The sequence below is a fragment of the Orcinus orca genome, chromosome 1 (assembly GCF_937001465.1).
Source record: "Orcinus orca chromosome 1, mOrcOrc1.1, whole genome shotgun sequence".
NCBI classification, from domain to species: domain Eukaryota; kingdom Metazoa; phylum Chordata; class Mammalia; order Artiodactyla; family Delphinidae; genus Orcinus; species Orcinus orca.
The window spans coordinates 208,328,462-208,349,172 of NC_064559.1; the positions used below are offsets into that span (position 1 = coordinate 208,328,462).

Here is a 20,711-nt window from a genome sequence, read left to right on the forward strand (position 1 = left end):
AGCTGCACTTGGGGGACACAGCTGCCTGCGGGGCTGGGGACTCCTGGACACCACCATGCACAGAGCCCCTCGCCATGCCACACCGAAGGGCCCCAGTAGTTGGAGGGTGTCTTAATTGCCTTCATGATTGTCCCACAATCCCTCTCGTCTCCTGTTATGAAGACCGGAGAGGCTGTGCCGCATGGCTTCCTAATTAAGAAGGTCTGCCGTCCCTCAGGCTCACAGGAAGTTGTTATATCACCACTGGGAACCCTCTTCGCACCAGACGTTCGTTAATTACAAAAAGGACAAGCTCTTGATTTTACTGAGGGTGGAACTTAGTCACTCACCCTCCCTGCCAAGTTCCAAATGTGTGTTCTGGAAGCACAGAAAATGCAAAATGGAAAACATTTGGTTTGCACTGACGGGAGCCCGGAAGACAGCGTTGGCAGGAAGCGCGGTGGGAGGAGAGGGGGAGAGGGGGAGAAGATGCACATCGGAGGCCCGGGGGCCCGGAGCCAGCGGGCGGGTGGGAGCCAGCGGGGTGCCCGGAGCACAGAGGGGCCAGCCCTGGGATCCTCCCTTCACCCCCACGTCCCTGGGGCTCTGTGACGTTCCAAAGGCCCAGCTGCCTTAAGGTGACCCCCAGGGCCATTCGCCCTCCTCCCAGCGCAGTGGCTATGGGTCGGCAGACCGGAGTGCAGTTGGTCTCTAAGGCCATTCGTGATGACAGTAGTTCACGAGCGTGCACGTGCGCGCGCACACACACGCGGTGTGACTGCCATGCGCGGAGAGCAGCCCGCACTGGCACTGCAGGAAACCCTTTGCCACGTCACCTCCTTGAGAACCCCATTTTACAGGTGGGAGGACCTGGCCCTGGGGAGGCGGGCAGCGTCTCTTGAGGCCACACAGCAGGTCCCTGTGACCCCCACAGGGGGACCACATCCTCACCACCCCTCCGCTGTCCCTTCCACCAGGCAGGTAAACAGGGGTCACCACGCCTTGAGCGGCCTGTGGGCCCCTTTGCTGTCACCTCTCCTTTTTCATACCCACAGGGGGCCACTTGGGGGGGGGGTCGTGAGCCCTCCTCCCTGCCAACAGCTTCAGGCACTTGAGGGAAAATGTGATTTCCCATGGAGGAGCTTTGTCCTTCTCCCCTTCACCTCCAACCCCCATTAAAAACAGCAACAGCCAACAACTTATGTATTTACTTTGCCGGATGGAGGGAGACGGGCTGCGAGGAGGTGAGGAGGCGGCGCGGGGCCGTGGGCGGGGCCGCGTGCCTGGGAGCCATCTGTCTCGTTCTATCAGCTCCGTTCTATCAGCTCCGTGCCCAGCAGGGAAGTGGTGGACCCTCTTAGTCACTTGGCCAGGAGAGCTGTTTATCAGAGCTCGTGGCCCTGGGGAGGCTGAGTGTCCACCAGCCAGCAGGGCAGGGCGCCCACCTCCAAAGAGAGCAGAGAGGCTGCTCTACTCACCTCTGGCTCTGTTTCCCCCTAGGGTGGCGGCCAGGGCCTGTTTTCTTAAACGTGTGCCCTTGCTGGGCACCTTCCAGGGCAGGCCAGTGAGGAGGGTCGTCAGCATTTGGGGTAGCAGCACCGAATCCTCAGAGCCTGGAACGTGCAGCCCAGGCCGCCGTCCCCAGAGGCGAGAAGAGGGATGAGCCCTTGTCTGGCTCCTTCCCCCCGGGCCTGGCAAATGGCTTGGCCACGCTCTCCAGCTGGCCAGCTGCCTGTACCTCCATCATCAGGCGGCGTGAGGTCTGTCCGAGGGCAGCTCCTGGCTGATGAGTTAGCTGCAGAATACTGAACGTCAGAGACTCAGGGCAGCAGCTCTGAGGCCCGGGGCTGGGCGCGGGCCCCTCCCTCCACTGAGCAGAGACTAGAATGTACCCTGTCTTGTACCTAAACCTTGGCCTCGGCCCCTCCTCAGGTCATGCTTTGAGAGGAGAATTCATAGCCTTTGGTGCGCCCGTTCTGGACGCGTGGTGGCCCGTTGGCTGCTGAGGGGGCGAGTAGCTGCAGTCATCTAGGGGGACCCCGTAGAGCGCTGGGCTCGTCACAGCTGCACATCGGGGCCTGGTGGGACAAGGGGAAGCAGACGAGGCGCCCACCCTGTGCGGGCACGACCCGGAAGTGGACACCCTGCCCGCTGCCCCAGAACCGGCCCTGATGAGGACCCAACGTGGTCCTCCCCTGGCTTCTAGATGCTCTGCTACCCCCAGACATTCACCTCTCACTCCCAGAGCTTATGACCTAGAGAGGGCATTCCTCGTGAGTGTGCGGAGAGCATGGGGGTCGTGGCCCCAAATGTGATGGAAGGGCCGGCATTTTTGTTCGTGTGTGTGGAGATCCGGAGGACGCTCGGGCAGCTGCATGTGGCCCGCTGGCACTCACAGGACCTGGCAGAAGGGGAAGGCGCAGCGCCCGTCTGCTCTTCGCCTCTAGTGCCCAGGCAGCTCCTCGGGGAGGCGCCTGGCTCCAAGGCTGGGACAGGAACGCACCCCTGCCCCGGCTTGTCCCCTCCCGGATGGAGAAGAGCCAGGGGGGCTGGGCCGCTGCAGGCCCAGGGGGCTCCAGGCTCATTCTGGAGGGTCGCCAGGGTGACACGGGAGGGCCACTGCGTGCCCTGCTGCCCACCGACAGGCCCGCCCCGAGAGCCCGTCAGCACAGGCTGGTCTGGAGGGCAGCAGCAGCTCAAACCGAGGCTCTGCCACTTAGCGGCTGTCGCTAGCTCAGCCTCAGCCTCTGCCCCGCGTCCTCATTGGTGGGAGGGGAGCGTGACAGCTCTGGACCCCTCCTGGGTTGTTACACAGACTCTCGTGGGCTGGGTGGTGCCCGCACGCCTTCCCAGGAACCCTCCCCAGGACCTGGCCCTCGAGACCACCTCGCTCTGCTCTCCTTTGTCTTTGGTCCCTGCCATTGTCACGTTCCTAGTGCTGCGTCGGCTTGCTCTTTTCCCGTGTGTGGTCAGCTAGCGGGTCAGCTCCCCAGGGCAGGGTCCCGCAGGGGGTGGTCTGTGTGCTCGCGGGGAGTGCACACATCCAGGCCCGGGCGCCGCGGCAGGACAAGTGCATGGTTTAATTCAGTGCGCATCACCCCGGCCCTGGTGCCCCTCCTTCACGTGCCCGGATTTGGTGGGGCACCGCCCCGCTGAACCTTCCCTTTGACTTTCTGTAAACTAGGATGGCACTTGTACCTCTGGGGTGCTTTTCAGAAAGATATAATTACACGCCGTACAGTTCCCCCGCTTAAAATGTACAATCTGGGCTTCCCTGGTGGTGCAGTGGTTAAGAATCCGCCTGCCAATGCAGGGGACACGGGTTCGAGCCCTGGTCCGGGAAGATCCCACATGCTGCGGAGCAACTAAGCCCCATGAGCTGTAACTACTGAAGCCCACGTGCCTAGAGCCTGTGCTCCGCAACAAGAGAAGCCACCACAATGCGAAGTCTGCGCACCTCAACAAAGAGTAGCCCCCGCTCACCACAGCTAGAGAAAGCCTGCGCACAGCAGCAAAACCCAATGCAGCCATTAATTAATTGATTATTTTTTTAAAAAAAGGAGGGACTTCCCTGGTGGCGCAGTGGTTAAGAATCCGCCTGCCAATGCAGGGGACACGGGTCCGAGCCCTGGTCTGGGAAGATCCCACATGACGCGGAGCAACTAGGCCCGTGCGCCACAAATACTGAGCCTGCGCTCTAGAGCCCGTGAGCCACAACTGCTGAACCCCACAAGCCGCAACTACTGAAGGCTGCACTCCTAGAGCCCGTACTCCACAACAAGAGAAGCTGCTGCAATGAGAAGCCCACGCGCCGCAACGAGGAGTGGCCCCCCCTCGCCACAACTAGAGAAAGCCCACGCGCAGCAATGAAGACCCAACGTGGCCAAAAATGAATACACAAATAAATTATTTAAAAAGAAAAAGCAAAAGACACGGCCCACCGCCAGTCTTCATCCCTCCCCCAACCCCTGGCCACCACTAATCTGTGTTCTCTGTCGAGTTGCCTGTTCTGGACGTTTGTGTAACTGGGGTCACACGTGAGGTGGGCCTTTGTGCCCGGCTTCTTTCTCCCGGGGCTGTCGGCCAGCTCTGAGGGCGTGCCACAAGCTGACCTCAGGAGAGGGTGGGCCGTGCTTCCCATTTGGCCACCCCCAAGATGGGAGTAAGGTTCCTTAGGAAAAGGGGTCCCTGGCTAAGTCATTGCGGGACAACCCTGATTAAACACCATTAAACAGGTTTATTTGACTTCGAGATTTTGACCTGTGTGCGTCATTAGCTGGGAGAGGCTAATTAGCGTTCAGGTTTCCAGACCCGTTTGGCCACAAATCATCAAGAAGGCTTCATCTCCCTTTTGGAGCTGGGAGACAGAGACCCGGGATGCAGGAGGCCACAGAGCCCGCACTCCTGCTGCAAGTTTGCAGGCAGTGGTGTCAACGCAAACTGAACGGTGGTGTGCGTCCTTGAGGGGAAGAACCCAAGTGCGCAGTGTGGGCGGCCCCAAGGGGTCAATGGCTAGGTGCCCACAGAGGGTGGGCTGCTCCCCGGGCGTCTCCCGGGCCCAGCAGCCCTTCCTCAGTCCCAGTGCCAGCACCCCCCACCCAGGCCCTGGCCTCACGTGGGCCATCCTTGCCTGACAGATGGGACGCCAGCTCCTGAGCTCACGCCAGCAGCTCCACGGGGCCGTTTGCCACCCTCCCTGGGTCCCCTCCCTGCTCCCTGGAGCCCCAGGAGCACTTGGCTGATGACCTTGGCACTTAGGGACCCAGTTCTCACCCGAATCCCACATCTGCTGGTTTCCAAGACCACTGATGGGCTGGAGAAACAGGAAGCCCGTCTCGCAAGGCAGGCCGTGGCTCCAGGGGGCTCTGCAGAGGGCCTGGTAGCCGCCCCCTCTTGGTCCTGCTGCCTTACCCAGGCCAAGCTCACACTCTCTTGCTTCTGAGAAATCGTTTTCTTTCTAATAAGCCCTTGCCTTCTTTCCCCTGCCCCCGAGATGGCAACTCCACCAGCTAGAAGGAGGGCCTGCTCCAGAGCCCCAGCAGAGAGGGGCGGGTTTCTAGAGCTGGCAGGAACCTTGGGACGTGGTCCAGACCCCCCACTGCCCTCCTCCAGCTCTCCTCTCAGCCAGCCCCACCGGGCCCCGACTCCCCGGTCCCCAGCTCTGGGACCCCATAGGCACTGATGGGGTCGTCTGTGAGGCAGGCAGGAAGCCCGGCTACACCCCTCCTCCCACTAAGGAAGGGCTGTGCCTTCGGGCTGCAGGTGGATGGGAGCCACAGGTCTCCTCAGCCATGCCAAGCAAATTCCATATAGGGGAGGGGGAGGAAAAAGCCCCCACTGTTCTAGCCTGGTGGCCTTGACCTTGCATTCTTGGCCGCTTTGGCTGTCCCCCGTTTGGAACAGGGATGGAGATGGGGAGGAGCCAGGGTCCTGCTACCCAAAGTGCTCTGCGGGCAGCAGCATCGCATCACCTGGACCCGTGTTTGAAACGGGTCTCAGGACTTCCCTGGTGGCACAGTGATTAAGAATCCGCCTGCCAGTGCAGGGGACACGGGTTCGAGCCCTGGTCCGGGAAGATCCCACATGCCGCAGAGCAACTAAGCCCGTGCGCCACAACTACGGAGCCTGCGCTCTAGAGCCTGCAAGCCACAACTGCTGAGCCCGTGTGCCACAACTGCTGAAGCCCGCGTGCCTAGAGCCCATGCTCCACAACGAGAAGCCACCGCGATGAGAAGCCTGCGCACCGCAACAAAGAGAAGCCTCCGCTCGCTGCAACTAGAGAAAGCCTGCGCGCAACGAAGACCCAATGCAGCCAAAAATAAATAAATAAATTTATGAAAAAGAAAAAAAAAAACAGGTCTCAGCCTCTGACCCCCAGACCCACCAGGTCAGAATCCACATTTACAAGATCCTCAAGTGATTCGTGCGTACGTGAACATTTGAGAGGCCCCGAGCTAGCACATTCTGCCTGGATGTGTGCAGAAACCTTGGGCTGGGCCCAGCAGGATGTGGGCTTGTGTTCGTGGGGTGCCTTGGGCAGCAGGGGCTGGAGGACTCGGGGGTCTTGCCCGCTTAGAACTGCCTGCTGAAACTGAGATAGAACAGTTTATCTCCCTGTGCTGTTTCAAGTCAAATTGAGTAGCCTCAAATTTTATTTTTAAAAAGTCAGCCAGAGGTGAAACCAGAGCAGGCCTCCAATAAAGTGTCTTGGAAAAGCCACCATTTTCCATGTTTGCCCCGAGACTCTTCAGACAGGAACCGGAACCACTATAAGGACCACGATCCTAGTGCTTCAGATACCCGAACTTTCTACTGGCTCTGAGCCGCAAGGTTTGACAGTTTACACCTGGTGACATTTAGAAAACAATTGCTGAGAAGGCTGAAGGGGAGGAAGTATTCGGTATGACCTGACATTCCATCCTCAGGCTGATCGTTCTCTCTTTTGCCAATATACCATTTGTCTGTAAAACCCTTGGGCCAAAAATAGCTGCTAGGGCTTGGTGTCATTGTGGATGAAGGGCAACTGCCCCATTTCTTTGGCTTTCAGACACCTTCAAAGTGTCGCAAGGCAGTGTCGTCCCAGAGGAATTCGCACAGCTCTTTAAGCCCGAATCGCTGGCCCTGGGGGGCGGGAGATGGGGCCTTGGGAAGTGACCCCCTGATGCTGCCGCAGTGGACCTCTCTGGCCAGGGCCACACCACTTAGCGGCCAGGCCAGGCCACTCTCAAGAGTGAGAGGGGGCACCGTTCGCCATCCTGCTGGGTCGGCAGGCACAAGCCGGGACTGCCCTGGGCAAGACCCAGCCCTTGGCCAAGTCCCCTGGTCACTCGGGGACCTGGCTTCTTAGGTTGCTCAGAGGAAGGAAGCAGCAGAGAAGAGGTGAAGAGGACACCAGGTGCCACTTCCTAGGCGTCTGTGCTGGCCAGGACTCGCTGCCCACAGTGTGGTCGCTCGCTCCTGGTAAGGTGGCCTTCTCAAGGTCACCCAGCCAGCACGGTGCTTGTCCCCACTTCCCTTCGGGGCAGAGGCGGACAGCAGCTGGCGCTCCCTGGGAGTGGCGCAAACGTGGGGGATCCCCCTCTTCCTTGCCCTGGCTCGGCTCTGCTTTAGGCCTCCCCTCCCGCGCTTCATCATCAACTGCATTTTCAGCTGAAGTTCATTACCAAAATGGCGCTGGGCTCAGGATTCGGCCTGCTGTGGAAGGTGACACGGGGAGGGATGCTCACTGTGGGCTGTCAGGAAGATGGGGCCTGGGCGGGCTTCTCTGTGCCCTTGGGGAGGGCCGGGGCGGGGCAGGGCCCAGGCTCCGCTGCAGTCACAGGTTCTCTAACCTGCCTGCTTCTCTGTGTGTGGTCCACAGCCCGAGACTGAGGACGAGAAGAAGCGCTTTGAGGAAGGCAAAGGGCGGTACCTGCAGATGAAGGCAAAACGACAGGGTCAAGCGGAGCCTCAGCCCTAGACGCCCCCTCCTACCGCTGGGGCCTGGAGCAGCCCCCAGCGTCTCATCATTTAGAAGTTACCCCTTGGCCAAAACCCCAGTTCACGTTGACAGCTGGTGTTGTGTGAAGTATTCGTCTCGCAGTGTTAACCTGTGTTCACCTCTCCTGGAAACCTATACACCAAAGCTTTATTTATATCATCCCCGTGTAAGTGCTCCACAGTATTGTCCCGACGCCCCAGGGCGTTCCCTGGAAGCCCTGGGGGATGCTGGGGCGCGCGCTGTACGGTATGGAAAGCCCAGCATCGCTAATAAAGCTGCTGTTTGGCTGGACCTTGGTCTGGGTGGTTGCTTGTCCTGGGCGGCTGCTCTCCCCGGGGTGTTGGGGGCTGTGGGCTCCCACGGGTCCCCCCCTTCCTCAGGGCCACCCCCCCGGTGCCTGTACCTGCACGTACCCCAGAACCTTGGGCACAGCGGCGCCCACTTGTGTTTGCCCGACAGCTTGCTGGACAGAGAGAGAGCACCCCTTCCTCCCTTCCCACCCTTCAACCCCCTCCTGGGCCCTGGTTCCGTGTCCTGGCTCTGAGGCCCCAACCAGTGTCCCACTGGCCTTCCTGTCCATGGGGGCTGGGGTGCTTTTGTGAGGACTCAGGCAAGGAGCTGGGCAGAAAGAGGCGGGCTCAGCCAGACCAGACCACAGCTCAGCATGGGGCAGGCCTGCCCTGGGCCTGGCCTCTGCTCCCTGGAGGCAGCTGAGACACCTCGGAGCAAGAGGCAGGGATCCTGCTGGAGGGAGCCTCCCCAGCTGGTGCCAGGGCCCCTGTGCCCGATGTGGGAACCCCCAGCCACTTGGGCAGGGGCGTTATTGGGAAGGTTCGTGGGGTGGGGGTCCGAGGGGCAGTGTGTGTGTGTGTGTGTGTGTGTGCACACGTGTGCACGTGTGTCGGCATCCCTGTCTCTGCACACGTGTGTGCGCACATGTGAAGTGTGAGGCTGTGTGTGTGCACCTGGTCCAGCAGCCTCAGGGCAGATACGCGGCCAAGGCCACTCCAGCCCCCCAGCCCCCCAGCCCCAGCCCCAGCTGAGAAGGGCCCCTGCACCAGGCACTGGCAGTCACCATCGCCTAGGAGAACGCTCCTGACCCAGGCTGGTCCCCGAAGCCTGGGGATGAAACTGGCCACCAACAACTACGGCCTCACGCAGGGCTCCCTCGGGCCCCGACAGAGAGAACGTGGCTCCAGATGTGCAGAAACGCCTGCCAGGACCTCCGGACTCCGTCTCGGGCCCCGGTCCTGGCTGACGGGGTTATTTCCTGCCTGGGAGCAGTGGCGGGGAACAGACCACAGGAGGCCACAGCAGCCCCACCCTGCCCCCCGGCCCCCTGGAGGCTGCCTCAGCCTCCCCAGCTCCACCCACACCCTGTGCCAACTTCCTGAAGGCTATAGGCGGTGCCCTGGGCAGGGAGTGGTGCGGAGGCGAGCCGGCCCCAAAGTGCCTGGGCCCTGGGGCTCCCCACGGTGGCCATCGGAAGCTAATCTCCCACCTGCCCCCAGAGCCAGCTAAGCCAGGGGCAGGGGCACTAGTACAGGCGGCCGTGGTGAGCTGGGCTCGCTCGTGGAGGTGCACTTGGGGCCACAGGCGTGGGGCAGGCTGCCTTCTGCCAGCTGGGCAGCGGCCTGGCCCATGCTCTGGATGGCTGGATTGCCTGTTTGCCTTAGAAATGCCACACTTGACTACCAGCTACCCTGTGTCAGCCTCCTACTGCTGATGCCCTATTTACAACCAGGGTCACATGGGCAGGGAGCTGGCCTGTCCACGGAGAGCTCATCAGGGGCCCTGACCACCCAGAAGCCACACACAGGGAGCGCATGGCCCAGGACTCGCCATTCTCCAGCTCTGCTTCATTGTGGAACCTTTGCTATACAGACACTTTGACTTTTGTCTGAGACTGATCCTGGGGACTTCCCTGGCAGTCTAGTGGTTAAGACTCCACGCTTCCAATGCAGTGGGTGCGGGTTTGATCCCTGGTCGGGGAACTAAGATCCCACGTGCCGTGCAGCGCGGTCAAAAAAAAAAAAAAAACACCTGATCCCAAGACTCACTCTGGGCCCCCTAAAAGCTGCTTCTAACTCCCCAGCTGTTTCGGGGGTGTGGAGGAGATGGTGTAGGTGGGCACAGAAGCCAGGCAGCACTGGCTGCATTTTGTTGAGTCCAGTCCCGAGCAGATGCCCGCCTTCCTCCAGACACAGGGCTGGGCACTCGTGGGTGCTCCCGGTTGTGGGGCAGGACAGTGCCCTGCGGGGCAGCCCAGAGTGACTCCAGAGGCCTTTCGTCCGGGGTGTGTGTGGTCCCTGGCTTTCTAGAAGAGGCAGGCAGGATCCTCTGACTGGATGGGATGCCAGAGGCCACTCTCTCTTGTGACTTGGGTCTCCAGAGAACCCCATCAAGGGGACTAATGGGTTTCCCCACCTAGCCTAGAGGTGACGACAGCCTGTGCCCTGCTAGGAGTGCTAAGTGGAGGGCAAGCTCCTGAGGGAGGGAAGAGAGAAGGCCAGGGGTGTCAGGTCGCAGGTCCTGGCCTCTCCCAGCTGCCTGGTCGTGGTCTCAGCTTCACAGAGAACACTTCGGAGCCCATGGGGGGAGGGACAACCACCCAGCAGGCAGCCCAGTGGTCCATTCACTTGGTTCCCGCGGTGGAACCCCCGCCCCCCCAAAGGCCCGAGGGTAAGTCTGAATCCTTAGCTGACCCAACCTCACCTCTTCCTGCCCTGGCTCCCCCCCATAAACGACTCCCCAATTTCTAGAGGCCACCAGTCCTCAGGGCCCCCAAGTCCTCCTTACGCCCCGCCCCTATAGTTCACCTTAGATGTGACTTCCTTCAGGAAGGCCTCACTGAGCCCCCCACCGCCGGCCCTAAGTCCCCACTGTCCATTCCTGCCCCAGGCCCCCCTGGCCTAGGTCTTCCCCAGGAGGCTCGCAGCCAGCGTCGGGAGTATGGACAGACCCGAGTCGGCAGCGAGAGGCCCAAGCTTGATCCAGGCGTCGCGAGAGGCGCCGCCCTCCCTAGGGGTCTTCGGCCGGGAGGCGCGGATGCGGAGGGCGCGCCCCCGCGGGTACGAGACAAACGCGCGGCAGACACACAGACACACGCGGCGGGCCGCGTCTCCGAGGGGAGGGGCTGGGCGGTCCGAGAGGCGGTGTGGAGACGCCCTCGGAGGCCGGCGCCCTGCTCCGCCCCCCGCCCCCGGCCGCCCGGGCGCAGCCAGCCGAGCGGCGGGATCGGAGCGCGGCGGCGGCGGCGGCGCGAAGGGAGGAGAGAGGGAGGGAGGAGAGAGGGAGGGAGGGAGAGAGAGAGAGGGACGGAGGGAGGGAGGGGCGGAGGGGCCGAGCCGAGCCGAGCGGAACGCGCAGGCCACGGGCGGCCGCCGCCAGGATGCCCCGGCCCGCTGGCCGCTCCGCCGCCGGCCACCCACGCGGTCCCCGGCGGCCCGCGCTCGGCTCGGGGGCGCGGGAGCCGCAGCCGGAGCCGGAGGCGGGAGCAGCGAGCTGGAGCCCCGGGCGCCCGAATGCAGGGTGAGCGCCGCCGCCCTAGCCCGGGGGCGGCAGGGCAGGGGACCCCCGGCGGGAGGACTTTGGGCAGGGAGGGGCTGTCCGTGGTTGGTCGGTCACGGGGTCTGTCCGATGGCCGCGGGCTCCGCTTAAGGCTGCGCACCCCTCCCCCCAACTTGGGGACCTTCGGGGTAACTTCCCCGGGGTCCGCCCCTTCTTCTGAGCCTGGCAGCGCCGCCCCGGGGGGCTTGCTTTCAGGGGGCGGGGATGGCCGCTCTGGGGGTCCTGGGCCCACCCCTGCCCAGCGTAACTCGGGAGGCGTCCGGGACCGCAGTCCCGTCAGCGTTCGGCTCGCGGCCGACGCTCGGACGCGCCCTCGGGGCTGGGCAGAGCTGGGGGCCCCGCTGGGGCAGGACCGCGCGCCTGGCCGGGCGGGGGATCGGAGGACAGAGGAGCGGAGACCGCGAGGGTGGAGGGCGGGCGTGGCGGAGATGTGGAGGCTACTCGTCGAGAGCTCCGCCCTGGGCGGCGGCCGAGCGGGGCCCTGCGGGACTGATGGGTAGCAGCGCCGGCGGAGAGCAGCCTGGGGGCGGCAGCCTGAGCCCGGGAATCCTTTCAAGTTCTGGGTTCTCTTTGTTGCGCAATAGAGCCCGGGGGCCGTGGGGCCTCATTGGCCCGGGGCCGCGACGTCACGCCGGAGCCCCGCCCGCAGACCCTGCGGAGAGAGTCCGGTGGGTCCCAGGTCCGCCACACCTGCAGCCTGCACTGCGGTGTCCTGGGGGGGCGCGGGGGGTGGCAGGGAGCGTCTCCGGGATCCAGGTGGAGCGGGAAGCCCAGTCCTGAAATGCTGCGGAGCCTGAGTGGGCTGCGGGAGAAACTTCCCAATAGGGGGCGGTAACACCCCTGGAGTGTTGGGGCCTGGACCCTAGCGTCCCCTGCTCCCTGTGATTGAGAATGAACAGAAGGTGTCACCAGCCTGGAAGAAGGGGGTCTCCTTGTTTCCGCAGAGCCAGCCCCCTCTCACTCTGCATTTGGAGACCTTGCTCTCCACCCCACCCCGGTGACACTCCTCCCCCATCGCAGGACCACCACGCTCAGGAGTCCATAACGCCAGCCTCCATACTTCCTCCCTGTGCTGCACTGGGCTCTGAGCCTCAGTGTTCCCATCTGCATTGTGGGGACAGTAGGACCCATCTTGCAGGGGCAGGAGGCCCAGAAAGACAACCTCAGCTCAAGGAACAAAAAAATGCCAAGTTTCTGAGCATTTTAATGTTTCAGACATCAGGATTTTGATGTCAGGCGAGTGGAGTTTGGATCCTGGCTCGGGAACCTAAGAGCTTGGTTACCTCCCCTTAACCATCTGTAAAATGGGAACGATGGCAGTCCTTCAGACAAGATCACTGGGGGTGCGAACTGAGGGGAGTGTGCCTGTTCGAAGGAGGATTGCCTCCTCCCTCTACTTGTAGGGCACATTCTCCTGCCCACACAGACCTAGGGCCTTTCCCTGCAGTGAGACACTGCTCGGCTAGACTCAGGGAAGAACCGGCACCAGGAAGGGTTGTACCAGTGGCAGCCTGTGGCACCTTCCCTACCACTCTGGACCAGCAATCAACAGGTGGGCAGTGTGGGCTGGGCCAGGCGCAGGGTCACAAGAGTCAGACAGCCTGCCTGCTTGGGCTTCTGAGGGAAGGCCTCCCAATCTGACGGCCAAGGCGGCGCGATGCAAGTAGAAATAGAAGGCAGCCCACCACATGCATGCCAAATCCGGTTTTCTATTTGATAATGTAAGCCTCTGCCCGCTCTGGACCCCTGGTGGGCTGCCAGACACCCCACCTGGCTGTGTGTAGCCCTGTGGCCTCATTACCCTCCAAGCTGGGCTGTCCCAGGTTCTGGCTGGGGTGACTGTGCATCTGCCTGCAGGTCTGAGGCTCGTGCACACCTCTGAGCTCAGTGTCTTGAAGGGACAGCGTAGCTCAGTGAGCAGGGAGGTCTTCGGTACAGACATCTACGTGGCAAGCATTTATTGAGCACTTACTGTGTGCCTGGCTCCATTCTAAGCGCTTTCCCTGGCATAGCTTACCGGCTACCCACACACTTCTCGAGGCAGATAGGGACTATCATGTCTACGTACAGATGAGAAAACTGAGGCCCAGCTGAGTCACGTGACTGGCTGGGGAGCTAAAGCTGGAGTCTAACAGCTCTTCACCCCACACCGAGTGGCCTCTGTATGCTGAAGTCAAGGAGGCTTGCTGGACAGCAGAACGGCTGGTAGAAGGTTCAGCAGGGCCACCTCACCCCCGACGCTGGGTCTGGGGTGGGGAAGGGGCGGCAGCTTTGCGAGCAGAAGCCTAATGTTTGGGAAGGAAGTTCCCTGGCCCCAGAAGTCCCCCAGGCCCCGCTAAAAGGCCCTTAGTGGGCACTGGTGTGGTCCAGATTAGACTCCTCCTGTGGGTCAGGGGCCTGGACAGGCCCACTGCAGGGGCACAGAGATGAATGACACCCATCAGGACTCAAGAGATCCTTCGGTGTCCGTGGGGCTCAGGCCACACCCTGCACGAGACAAGCAGGGGAGCCTGGCAGCAGGCTGAGAGGTGTCACTTCCCCTGTCCTGAGCGCCAGGGGCCTGCAATGGCCTGTCCACCCCAAGCTGGAGACAGTCCCTGAAGGATCACGTGGCTGTGTCTGGTTCAGTGGTGCCCATAAGTGTTGGGGGCAACAAATTTGCAGCCAATGAGATTACACAGGCTAGAGGGTGAGAAGGCCCAAGTGTAGGCAGCGTACATAGTAGACCTGCACTGAGCACTGCACTTGTCCCCCACGCCACCTGCTCCAGGCTGTGGCCAGAGGGGCCTGCTGTGGGGGGCCTCACGTCAGAGGGACCGGCCAGTGCTCTGCGCAGGGACGCACCGAGCTAGGAAGCGGGGGGACTCACCGCCAGGCCCACTGGCAGGATGGGGCAGCTCCCCAACACGTGCCTCCTGCCCCGCGTTCTAGGTCCCTGGTTCCTACCTATCCACAGGCTGTCCTTGGGGGCAGGTTCTGGTCCCTGGACCAGCTACTGTCCCAGCTGCCTGCGGCATCCCAAGCAGCCGCCGTGTGTGACCGGGCCCACCCCAGGCGCTAGAGATGCGGCGTCTGTCCAGCCTCCCCCTGGAGGAAGCCTCATCGTCCCCGTTTCAGAGTAGGACGTGGGTGCAGGGACTTTGCTGGGGCCACATGGCTAGTACACTAGAGCTTAGTGTACCCCCCAGCCCGGGGTAGTGCCAGGGCCTGCCAGGCGTGCACGGCCACGGAAGGCCTGCTGGGGGCTGACCTGGGTAAAGCAGGCCGCCCTTTCCCAAGGTGGGCACGAGAGTGGTCCCCAGAGCATCCCTTCCTTACAGGGGAGGTTCAGGGCACTCATCCTCCAGGCATGTCCTCATTGGCCAAAGGAAGTGGGACCAATGAAAGTGAGGGCCCCCAGCATGCACTGGGGGAGCCTCGCGTGGGCTGCATGAGGATTTGGGGAGTTTGATGGTGAGAGGGCTGGTTCTGGGACAGGACCAGGTACACACGCAGCACAGCGCCCACCTGGGCCCGGCCTGGCGGCTTCCCTGAGGATGCAGGCGGCCTGGAAGGAAGCCTAGGTGCCGCACCTTGACCAGGAGTAGGTGGAGGTGAGGGGATGTGCACTTATTGAGCACCCCTGTATACACCCCCTGGGAGCCAGGAGGTTCCATAGAGGGCAGAGGAGGGCGAAGCGGCCCAGCCCAAGCCAGGACCAGACAGGCAATGGAGCATGAGGGGACCCCCCTCTATCTCGCACTCCCAAGAGCCCCAGGAGCTTCACTGCCGGAGCCCAAGGGAGAGTCCCTGAGAGCTCTTTGGCTCCCCCCAAACCCACTGCAGATGCTCACGGTCCCTGGTGTCCCCAGGCCGCCACGTGTGAGGGCTGCTGCTCGGAGCTGAGGCCTGGCTTGAGGAGGATGTCCCAGCCGCCGGCCAGCTCCCATCTGCACCATGAGTGATGAGCGGCGGCTGCCTGGCAGCGCGGTGGGCTGGCTGGCCTGTGGAGGCCTCTCCCTGCTGGCCAATGCGTGGGGCATCCTCAGCGTGGGGGCCAAGCAGAAGAAGTGGAAGCCCCTGGAGTTCCTGCTGTGCACGCTCGCGGCCACCCACATGCTCAACGTGGCCGTGCCCATCGCCACCTACGCTGTGGTGCAGCTGCGGCGCCAGCGCCCCGACTACGAATGGAACGAGGGCCTCTGCAAGGTCTTCGTCTCCACCTTCTACACCCTCACCCTGGCCACCTGCTTCTCCGTCACCTCCCTCTCCTACCACCGCATGTGGATGGTCCGCTGGCCCGTCAACTACCGGTGAGTTCCTGGGCGTGTGCACGTGTGCACCTGAACATCTGGTGTCCTTGGAGAGGGGGACGTGGGTGCCTGAGCGTGCAGGTACCCTCGGTGTGGGGACAGGGTCCCTGTGCGGTGTGCCGCACCCATGCTGTGCTGGGGTTGCAGGGACGAGCGCGTGTAGGTGTACGTGGGTGCGTACAGTGTCCAGTGCAGAAGGGCTTGGTGAGAAGGACACGTGACGATGTGCTGACTGCGGGGCTGGGGCAGTTGAGGACCCTCTGCCGGTCCCCAGGGGCCTCTGGAGAGACCCTGTGAGTGACGCCAGGTCCCTCTGTCCTGCCCCCGCCCCATGCCAGGCTAAGCAACGCCAAGAAGCAGGCAGTGCACACGGTCATGGGCATCTGGATGGTGTCCTTCATCCTGTCGGCGCTGCCTGCCGTCGGCTGGCACGACACGAGCGAGCGCTTCTACACCCACGGCTGCCACTTCATCGTGGCTGAGATTGGCCTGGGCTTCGGCGTCTGCTTCCTGCTGCTGGTGGGCGGCAGCGTGGCCATGGGCGTGGTCTGCACGGCCATCGCCCTCTTCCAGACGCTGGCGGTGCAGGTGGGGCGCCGGGCCGACCGCCACGCCTTCACCGTGCCCACCATCGTGGTGGAGGACGCACAGGGCAAGCGCCGCTCCTCCATCGACGGCTCCGAGCCCGCCAGGACCTCGCTGCAGATCACCGGCCTGGTGGCCACCATCGTCGTCATATACGACTGCCTCATGGGCTTCCCTGTGCTGGTGGGTGAGCCTGGCGGAGGGACGTGGGCTCTGGGACAGCCCTGGGGCTGGGCGTGCTCCAGGCATTAGGTGGTTGAATCCTCACACCCGATCTTTTCAGGAGGCGTCATCATCATCCCCATTTTACAGAGGTGGAAACTGAACTTCAGAGAGGTCAAATGACCCGCCTAAAGTCAGGGCATCCATGGTGGGATCTGAACCCATGTCAGGTGGCTGCAGAGACCAGGGTCTTTTGTCACACGGCAGGGGACTTTCCTGACCTGAGTGAGACCCATTTGATGCAGAGGGTATGGAAGGTGGGGTGACATGCCACAGGCTTTCTGGTGGGTCCAGGTCCCAGACAGAGGAGGGATTTAGTGTGGCAGAATCGGGAGGCAGGGCAGGCCTTGAATATGTGCTGGGGAGTTGGACTTGATCCCAGGAGCTGAGGAAGGTCAAGGTGAGGGCTGGTGTGAAGACCCTGCCAGCAAGGGTCCAAGGTCCCCCGAGGCTGCCTGGGGTCCTGTCTGTGAGGCTATGCCCCAGGCCTAGCCCAAGAATGACGTCTGGACTCAAAGACAAGCCCTCCCACTGATAGGGCTCCAGCCCTGCCCCTGAAGGCTATGGAGCTGGACAGGGAAGGGTCTAGGGGCAAGGACCAGATAGAGGCTTCATCCTAGCAGCTGAGCAGGGAGTCATCGCAGGACCCAGGCTCCAGAAGGTGACAGGTGGTGTGGCAGCCTCATAGTCAGGGGTGACCTTCTGCCCCACCCTCAGTGGGCCAGGTACCCCCCAGGTAGAGTCCTCCTGTGTGCAGTGGGGCCTGGTGTCCCCAGTCCTTTGATGATAGAGGGAAGATGTGTGTGTGAAATTGCAGAGCCAGACGGGAACAGCAGTGGGGGAAGGGCCCCCCAGCTTCTCTTCAGGGCCGTTTGTGGAACCCACTCCATGCTGCGGGCCTGGTATGGTGTCTGGAATCTTTACCTCACCCTGTGGGGTGTTCTTGGCCCATTTCACAGATGAGGAAACTGAGCCCCAGAGAGGTTTAGCATCTTTCTGAGGGTCACACAGCTCGCATGGAAGAACCGACATGATGTCTGCATCATGCCCACTTCTGCTCTGAAAGAGGAATAGTTATGTCACTCAGTGGGGGAATGAACTCTCCTGGGAGCAGAGGAATGAGGCGTCCCTAGGCGGTGACCCAAAGGCCACCTGGTTGGATCCTCTGACCCCCAGAAACTACTTTGATTCTAGACCTCTGGGGTCTGAGGTCTAGACCCTCAGAGTAGGGGCAGGGCCAAGGAGGCCACTAGCCATGGAGCAGCGGGGATGGTAGAAAGGTCCCTGAACTGGGAGACTTGAGACCTGGCTCTCAAAAAGGGGCTGGCAATCCACGCCTTCTCCTCCGTGGGCGGTCACGGGTGAAATGAGGGAGGCCGTGCCCAGTGCTACCTGCTGCACTGTGAAGGGCTCTGCACACATGGGGCTGTGACTGTTCATCTTGGCACCAGCGGCTGTCGGTGGGCAGGGACTTCTCCCCTCACACTCTGTCTCTTTCCTGCCCCAAACCCCAGGGCTTTGTCCGTCTCCCCCTCCCCCTCTATCTCCCCCTCCCCCGCCTCCGGCAGGTAGGCAGTCAGACCTGCCCCACAGGTGGGAGAACTGAGGCCGGGAAGGGAAGCTGGGTGATAGGGGTCCTGCCGGGTGCCAGGCCCAGCCCTGTGCCCACAGGTGGTGAGCTTCAGCAGCCTGTGGGCTGACGCCTCGGCGCCCTGGATGGCACTGTGTGTGCTCTGGTGCTCAGTGACCCAGGCCCTGCTGCTGCCCGTATTCCTCTGGGCCTGCGACCGCTACCGCGCTGACCTCAAGGCTGTCTGGGAGAAGTGCATGGCCCTCATGGCCAACGACGAGGACTCGGGTGACGGTGAGGACGGTCTGAGCATGCCCCCCAGGGAGAGTGGCGCCTGGGTGAGGTCACTGGGGGTCCGCGGGATAACAGCTGTCAGAGCCCCCTTGTTCTACCCCAAAGGTTCTTAAACCCCGCAAGGACTCAAGCCTGGTGTCACACGGGGCCTTCCCCTGTATGGCTTGGCCGCCCCCAGGGTTCCAGTTAATCAGACGTTCTGTTAACAGAGTGGCTGTGGACTGCAGCCTGATTGTGTTTCTTGGAGCTTCCAACCTTAGGGGTCCTGGCGAACTGCCCCGGGGCTCCTGTAGACCGGTCCTGTCTCCCTGCCAGCAGCAATAATGTGACCCTGGGCTGAGCCCTTGCCACCTGGCAGGCAGTGTCAGCTCCTTGTGTCTATTTAGCTCTCACTCCCATAGAGGAGGAAACTGGCTCAGGGTCTGTGACTTCCCCAGGCCCTCAACTAAAAGGTGGCAGAGTCGGGATCTGAATAGAGGACCCCGCCCTTCTCCTTTTCTGTTAACCAGCCCACCAGCCCTGCGTGTGTCTCTGGGGGTCCCTGGGACCCATTCCTGGATGCCCCCAAGTTTCCACGGCCCTAAGCTTCTGCCCCGCCCTGCAGAAACCAGCCTGGAAGGTGGCATCCCCCCAGACCTAGTGTTGGACCGCTCCCTGGACTACAGCTATGGGGGTGACTTTGTGGCCCTGGACAGGACGGCCAAGTATGAGCTCTCTGCCCTGGAGGGGGACCTGCCCCAGTTCTACCCTCTGCGGCCCTTGCAGGAGGACAAGATGCAGTACCTGCAGGTAGGGACAGCCAGGGCTGGAGATGCAAATATGCCTCTCCAAGGCCTTTCCTCTCTGAGCCCATCTCACGCCTGCCACAGCTCCTGGGGCTGGCTTTCATCCTCCCAAGATGGGCTGGCCCCAGGTCACAGAGCCTGTGCAGGTGGGCCCATGGGCGGCACCCCCAGCCCCTGTGCCCAAGTTCGCTGGTGCTCTAGGAGGATGGTCCATTTGGTGCCTGTGTTGTTTCCTTGGGGCTCAGCACCCTACTCAAAGGGACTTCTCCCCAGCTGACCCAAGCTACAGATGACAACGCTGAGGTTTGAAGAGATTGTCACTTGCCCCAAATCTCACAGCTCTAAACCAGGGTGCCCTGGACCAGGCCTGGTCCCTGACCTCAGGCGGCCCTGCCCGGTGAGGGGAGGCTAGGCCCCCCCTTTTCCAGGAGGGCAGCCCGGGTTAACCCCTTGGTCCTGACAGGTCCCGCCCACGCGACGCTTCTCCCACGACGACGCGGACGTGTGGGCCGCCGTTCCGCTGCCCACGTTCCTACCGCGCTGGGGCTCTGGCGAGGACCTGGCCGCCCTGGTGCTGCCTGGCGGGCCCGACCGGCGCCGCGGCGGCCTGCTGGCGGAGGACGCGCCCCCCTTCCGCCCGCGCCGTCGCTCCGCCGAGAGCCTGTTGTCGCTGCGTCCCCCGGCCCTGGACGACGGCCCGCGCCTCGCCCCCGGCTCGCACCCCGGCAGCCCGCGCCGCCGCGCCGGGCCCGGCGCCCGCTGCGCCTCGGCCTCGCTGCTGCCCGACGCCTTCGCGCTGACCGCCTTCGAGCGGGAGCCACAGGCCCTGCGCCGCCAGCCCGCCTCGCCGGGGCCCTTCCCCGTCCGCGCCCTGCCCCGCGACGGCGCCCAGCCCGGCGGGGACGCGGCGCCGCCTAGCGGCGGCGGCGCACAACGGAGCCCCGGGCCGCGCCCGGCCGCACACGCGCGTTCCAGGACCCTGCGGACCGGCCTGAGCGCGTCGTGGGGCGAACCCGGGGGCCTGCGCGCGGCGGGCGGCGGCGGCGGCAGCATCAGCAGCTTCTTGAGCTCGCCCTCGGAGTCGTCGGGCTACGTCACGCTGCACTCGGACTCGATGGGTTCGGCGTCTTAGGGCCCGCCGGCGCCTCCCCAAGTCTCCAGGCGGGCCGGGCCACCCACGGGGCCAAAGCACCAAAGATGCCATCCTAACTCGGGGCAGGCTACGCTGAGGCCGCCGGCGGCGCCTGGACTTGCGCTAGCCCTGGCCCCGGAAGCGGCCATTGCCTGGAGGGGCAACGCCCGCCCCGGACGACCACACTGGGCACGGACCGGCCTCTGGGCAGAGTGAGGCTGGGGCTTGGGAAAAGGCGGGCTCCGGACGGGGCAGCTGGCTACCGCCGGACGGAACAAAGCCCAGCCCTGCAGGAGCCAGCAGACTGCAGCCGCTTCCCACTCTGCACCGCAACTGTCACACCTCAGGGGGTGGGGTACGGAGGGTCTGTAAGCACAGGGGTCTTCAGAGCCCAAACCAAGTTCTCTGAGCAGGTCTCCCTGCCGACTTGTTCTGCCTTGGTTTCCGCATCTGTGAGGAGCAGGTGACCATGTTAGCTCTCAGGACTGTCTGGACAAGTCTCCCGGTCTGTGTGCCCCGGCTGCCGCCGAGGGGACAGGGAGTGAGTAGTGGAGGACCCTCCATGGGTCCTTTGTGGGGCTCAGTTTTCAGGGGCCTGGCGTGGCCCCCAAGCCTGAGGCCTCCCACACTTAGTGCCCCTGGCCCCCTTGAGAACTCTCCCCAGCCAAGCTAAAGCACAACACTTTCGCACCATCACCATTGGCACACACCCGCCTTGGCCGCTGTTAGCATCCCACCCTCATCACTGTGCCTCCATTGCCTATGCACAACACGTCAGCCACCTCTGTGACTCCCACCACAA

At 62.9% G+C, this 20,711-nt stretch overlaps 2 protein-coding genes across 7 annotated transcripts in view; both read left to right on the forward strand.

Moving 5' to 3' along the window:
- Positions 1 to 7,750, forward strand: part of ACOT7 (acyl-CoA thioesterase 7) — an 89,197-nt gene extending 81,447 nt beyond the window's left edge. For all 4 annotated transcript variants that reach the window (XM_004272331.4, XM_049711287.1, XM_049711281.1 and 1 more), the window contains exon 9: positions 7,340 to 7,750. In XM_004272331.4, the coding sequence (XP_004272379.1) occupies positions 7,340 to 7,438 (99 nt within the window). In that variant the 3' untranslated portion in view covers positions 7,439 to 7,750. The remainder of the gene's footprint in view (positions 1 to 7,339) is intronic.
- Positions 7,751 to 10,805: 3,055 nt separating this feature from the next.
- GPR153 (G protein-coupled receptor 153) lies at positions 10,806 to 20,038 on the forward strand. Of its 3 annotated transcripts, XM_033432801.2 has the most exons (7): positions 10,806 to 10,990; positions 12,477 to 12,581; positions 14,855 to 15,321; positions 15,660 to 16,089; positions 17,800 to 17,992; positions 18,597 to 18,781; positions 19,241 to 20,038. In XM_033432801.2, exons 3-7 carry the CDS (start codon positions 14,966 to 14,968, stop codon positions 19,907 to 19,909), a joined length of 1,833 nt encoding a protein of 610 aa, XP_033288692.1. In that variant the 5' UTR covers positions 10,806 to 10,990; positions 12,477 to 12,581; positions 14,855 to 14,965; the 3' UTR covers positions 19,910 to 20,038. The 3 variants fall into 3 exon arrangements, with proteins under 3 accessions (XP_033288692.1, XP_004272378.1, XP_033288690.1); XM_004272330.3 differs by lacking the exon at positions 12,477 to 12,581; XM_033432799.2 differs by lacking the exon at positions 12,477 to 12,581 and having other exon boundaries at positions 14,881 to 15,321.
- Positions 20,039 to 20,711: the final 673 nt, after the last annotated feature.